This window comes from Crocuta crocuta, unplaced genomic scaffold (genome assembly GCF_008692635.1).
Source record: "Crocuta crocuta isolate KB4526 unplaced genomic scaffold, BGI_CrCroc_1.0 scaffold49, whole genome shotgun sequence".
In the NCBI taxonomy this organism is placed as follows: domain Eukaryota; kingdom Metazoa; phylum Chordata; class Mammalia; order Carnivora; family Hyaenidae; genus Crocuta; species Crocuta crocuta.
In genome coordinates this window covers 51,783-57,285 of record NW_027536462.1, presented here as the reverse complement: position 1 = coordinate 57,285, position 5,503 = coordinate 51,783, and the positions used below count along the sequence as shown (strand labels likewise).

General features: G+C 35.8%; 1 protein-coding gene across 1 annotated transcript in view; it reads left to right on the top strand.

The window, feature by feature from the left end:
• The window catches only part of USP9X (ubiquitin specific peptidase 9 X-linked), a 97,275-nt gene that overhangs the window by 48,233 nt on the left and 43,539 nt on the right, over positions 1-5,503 (top strand). Inside the window, 4 exon segments of the mRNA XM_077748493.1 lie at positions 1,504-1,634; positions 1,825-2,103; positions 4,138-4,263; positions 5,162-5,287. Coding sequence (XP_077604619.1) covers positions 1,504-1,634; positions 1,825-2,103; positions 4,138-4,263; positions 5,162-5,287 — 662 coding nt within the window.

Here is a 5,503-nt window from a genome sequence, read left to right as displayed (position 1 = left end):
GGCTAATTCCAGGTCTATAAAATTAACTTACTCTATGGAAATTATAGTAATATATCTGTTCTTCAAAAAACTTTGTTTTTTTAAAGCAGTCTTATTTATCAAGTGGTGTTTTAATCATAGCACATTTAATTACTTTGAGATGATTTGATTAACAGAGTACTTCCTAGCAAACCATAAGAGACTTAACTATAGAGAACAAACTGTTGATGGAGGGAGGTGAATGAGTGGTAGGCTAAACAGGTGATGGGCATTAAGAAGGACACTTGTTGGGATAAGCACTGGATGTGTATGTAAGTGATAAATCACTAAATTCTGCTTCTGAAACCAATATTACACTATATGTTAACTAACTAGAATTTATTAAAAAAATTGAAAACAGTAAAGTACTTTCTAAAGTTGATAGACTTATTCTTAAGTGTGAATGTTTGATAACTAATGCTAAATTGTATCATGTGATTTTTTTTAACAATGTATTTTCACTGTGATTTAAAAAAAACTTGTATTTTAATACCATGAAGGGGAAAAAACTGTGCTTGCTTTGAGGTGAACATTATAATCACTACAGATTTTTCCTGATATTCCAAAGTAGAGTATTCCTATGAAACCTTTTGTAAGCCAAAATTGGTGGAAAGCAAAGAAGCAGTTACCGTTAGTTTAATATGGAAAAATTTTTTTAGTGTTCCCAGACCCAAAAAAAAACCCTCTTAGGCTTTTCTGATACCTCAGGGCATATCTTGTTCTCACAGATGCACCAATGAAGAGCACAGATGCTCACAGAGGCAGCTTGATGCTGAGATGCTAAGGATAGTTCCCAGGGAAGGAGCTTGGCAGGGCCACTCTTGCTGCTCAGGGGTGTGCACTGCCTCTTTACCAGCCCTCTGCACAACACACACTGAAGCTAGTTTTGCTTTTTGCCTCTTTTCATAAAAGTGAAGAATCCTCTTCAGATTTCTTTTAGCTGACGAAAACTGGTACTAAGTTTTTTCATAAAGGTGAAGTTGTGTTAGGTGAGGAGTGCCTATATACATGGTTTGTTTTTTTTTTTTCATCTTTCCTCTTAAAGTTCAGTTTCTAAGGTACCACTAAGCCCCTTTCAGTAAAATAAACCAGTTAATGTATAGTGTCATAAAGGTTAACACTAGAGAAGTTGAAAGGAAGGGCTTTTCATTTTTTCTCTTTTGTTCTTTTCAGTGAAATTTATTTCCTTTTGAAGTGTACTGTATTCTTTACGTCCAGTGGCTGAGGATGCATGTTGATTTGAGGTCTCTTAAGTGGAGACTGCCCCCTTCATGTTTGGGTTGACTGATTAGAGAGTCCTGGTTGATTGTGATGTTTATTACTATTCTTTTTTAATCCAGATCTGGCTATTTTTTGAGAACTATGAGCTTGTAATTCAATGAATTGATTGTTATGCCATATTAAAGTAGTCTTCAAAACATCAAAAGTGGAATACTATGGATGCATGAATTATGTTTTTAGACTATATCTCCTGTTTTCTTACAGATAGCACAACAATAGAAAAATTAAGAGCTATTTGTTTAGACCACGCCAAACTTGGAGAAAGCAGCCTTAGTCCATCTCTTGACTCGCTTTTCTTTGGTCCTTCAGCCTCACAAGTGCTATACCTAACAGAGGTTAGTTTTTTCCCTTTTGAATTTATTTCATCTTCTTTGAACTTGATATGTTACGTGGTAATGTGAAGAACATGGATAAAATTTATAATGAAATATTTTTCAAATGATCAAGAATTTCTTAGCAATGATGATAGAGAAAATAGAAATTATCTTTTTAAACCCTTTTAATATAGTTCTTTTCTTTTTCCAGGTAGTCTATGCCTTGTTAATGCCTGCTGGCGCACCTCTGGCTGATGATTCCTCTGATTTTCAGTTTCACTTCTTAAAAAGTGGTGGCCTACCCCTTGTCCTGAGCATGCTAACCAGAAATAACTTCCTACCAAATGCAGATATGGAAACTCGAAGGGGTGCTTACCTCAATGCTCTTAAAATAGCCAAACTGTTGCTAACTGCCATTGGCTATGGCCACGTTCGAGCTGTGGCAGAAGCTTGTCAGCCAGGTGTAGAAGGCATGAATCCCATGACATCGGTAATAGACCTTTTAAAAATGTCTTATTTATAGTAATAAATGGTAATTTTTAAAGTTTGAGTTCAGTTGATTCAGAATGTTTCAAGTTCGTTTCTGGTGGTACACCACTTTAGAGGTTTTCTTCTATTATGTTTGTATTAAATGTGAAAATGCTTTTTACTGACTATCCTCTAATTTTAAGAGGACAATTCCTTTCTCCTTTAAACACTGTTTGACTTTCAGCTATTTTAAACCTGATAAAAAATTCCATATAAATCTCTTACTGTCTTCTACGTGGCAGATATATGAAGATACAGTTGGTAATAAGAAAGTTGTAATTAACTTACCCTGTTGCCAGCCACTCTTCCCATCTTGATAGGCTTAAGCTCCAGTTCTGAGCATATTCTGAATCTTTGTCTTGATGACATCCTTGCCCCACTACACCAAAAGTTCTCAAGGCGTGCCAAAATTCAGTGTCGTCTTATGAGAGGTGAAACTATGTACTTCATTCTGACTAAAATTTGAGGTTTTCTATATTCGTCATAAGTGACCGTTTACTAAGTTACCAGTAGAACATAAAAGCTTCAAGAATATAGATTCTCTTTTTTATAAATGGCTTACATACTCGGGATTGGAATGTTGGTGTATGATATGATAAATGTAATATCAAATAATGTATTACAATAATAAAACTTCTAATTGTTTTAGATGCGATAATGGTACTATGGTTAGGTTTTAAAGGAAGTGCCCTTGCCTTTTTGTTTTTAATAATTGCTTACGGGCATCTGGGTGGCTCAGTCGGTTGAGCATCCAGCTCTTTGGGTCAGGTCATGATCTTATGGTTCATGAGATTGGGCTCTGTGCTGAGCAGTGGAGTGTGCTTGGAATTTTGTCTCTGTCCCTCTCCTGCTTGTTCTCTGTCTCAAAATAAACTTTAGAAAATAATTGCTGAAATATTACAGCTGGAACTATATGATTATCCAGGATTTGTTTCAAAATAATCCTGGCATTGGAGGGATTGGAAAGTAAGGGGGAGTGGTTAGATAAAACACTATTAGTCCTTCTTTCATAAATATTGAAGCTAGGCAGTGGGTACATGAGAGTTTATGGTACTGATCTCTTACCTTTTGTGTATGTAAGAAAATTTCCATTAAAATAGTAAAGAAAAACAGATCACCTGAGATTATATTGTTCTGTCCTGAGGGTCCCATGTTGGTTGGGATAAAGAATAGTGGTTTTATATTAAGATAAAAAACAGATTGAAACCATGGTCTNCTCTGAAACAGCTGCTTAATGAAGTACACAGAAAGCAATTACCTGCTTTCCTCTTTTACTTTTCTCTAATATTTATTCAGAAAATGTGCCACCGTGGATACAAAGGTATATAAATAATAGTCTCCAGTCTCGAGGAACACACAATTTATTAAGGAGCTAAAGGCAAAACTTAGCAAAACAGAGACATGTCTTAAATACTGTTGGAGAAATACTACAGTATAAAGAAAGGGAGTTACAACTTGAAAGGCAGTCAGAATGCCCTGGCTAATAACTACGAGTTTGTTTGTTTTTGTATAGATTTAAAAACTTGGTTATACTATTAAATAGAACAGTGATACCTTTCATACATGAGTGATTTTATTCTGTTATGAAAATTCATTAATGTTTCTCCTTTTCAAAGAAGAAAATGATGACATGGGAAATGGGAGCAGGGTCTGCCCAGGAACATGCATGTAAGAGACCTGGAGTAATTTATTGAGTCTCTAAATAGGGTTGTGGAACCATCACTTCGGTTTATCACTTATCTCTCCAAGTTATACTGAACCCAAATGTAGAGATATAATTTGAATTGATCTAGAATGGGTGTTGCAGAGGGACATGTAGCACTTTGTAGCACAAGAAAAAGTGGAAGCCCACATTGCTGGCAATATGGACTTTTCGTGTAAGTCCCCACGGTTCTCCAGTGTGTATGTATATATGGAAGGGGAGGGTCATCTTGAGGGAGTGATGTGTCGGGAGTTCTGTACAACTTTCTTCTAAGTACAATGATTGTTTTTTCAGGTCAACCAAGTTACTCATGATCAAGCTGTGGTGCTACAAAGTGCCCTTCAGAGCATTCCTAATCCGTCATCTGAATGCATGCTTAGAAATGTGTCCATTCGTCTTGCTCAGCAAATATCTGATGAGGTTAGTATTAAGGTTTTTAAGCTCTGAAATCCTGCAAGGTTTGTTTGTTTTTACTTTTGACTCTCTGTTTAATTAAGAAATAACCCTTATCACAATTGAAGGCTCAGTTTTCCTGGGCCCACTTTAATCACTGCCTCAGTCTAGAGTTCCCTTAACATGAATTTTATCTAACATTAATGCTAGGACTTTCCAGTTTGAATCATCTTCATGTGCAGTAAACAGCATCTTTAAAGTATATAACTCAGTTTTGAGAAGCACATGTATGTGTAAGTCCACCACCGTTTCCATTGCTCTGTATGCCCCTTTGCAGTCCCTTCTTCCCTCTATTCCTTAAGCCCAGGCAGCCAGTCATCTTTTGTCACTATAGAATAGTTTTCATTTTCTAGAATTTTGTACAGCGTGTGTGTTCTTTCATGTCTGGCTTCTTCCACTCCGAATAATGACACTGAGAATTATCTGTGCTGTGTGCACCATTAATTAATTAGTCCATTCCTCTTTGCTGCTGAGTAGTCTCCCATTGTGAAAATTCCATATTCGTGCACTTGGCAAAGGCCATTTGGATTATTTCCCTCTTCTGGCTGTGAATAAAGCTGCTGTGACCATTCTATACAAGTGTTTGTGTGGACTTGGTTTTCATTTATCATGGATTAAAAAAAAAAACGAGGAGTGGAATCATGTGGATCATCTTTGTAGTCTTTTCAAGATTCTTCTGAAAGTACTATGGGGCCAAATAATAACTTGGAGAGCATACTTTGTGGTACTGCTGTTAAATGGGAGAGGAAAAAAAAGGACAAAAGCAGTTCGGGAACCTAAACATAATGGTACTGCTTTGCAGCCATTCCAATTTCCTTTGTAAGGAGAAACATTTTTTTTTATTTTTTTTATTACTGTCTTGCAGGCTTCAAGATACATGCCTGATATTTGTGTTATTAGAGCTATACAGAAAATTATCTGGGCATCAGGATGTGGGGCCCTACAGCTAGTATTTAGCCCAAATGAAGAAATCACTAAAATTTATGAGAAGGTAAGAATTATATGTTTTCCTTTTAAATAAATGTTTAATTGTGCACAAGGCCCAAATTATTACATCTGCTATCTTTAAAAATCCAATGATTTGCATCTTAATGGCTGAAAATTAAATGGTAGCTATTGGTAAGATGAAAATACAGTAAAATTTTACTTTTGAAATAAAGTACTTAAGAATCCTGCCCTGAGGCTACTTTTTAAAAATATGAAACCT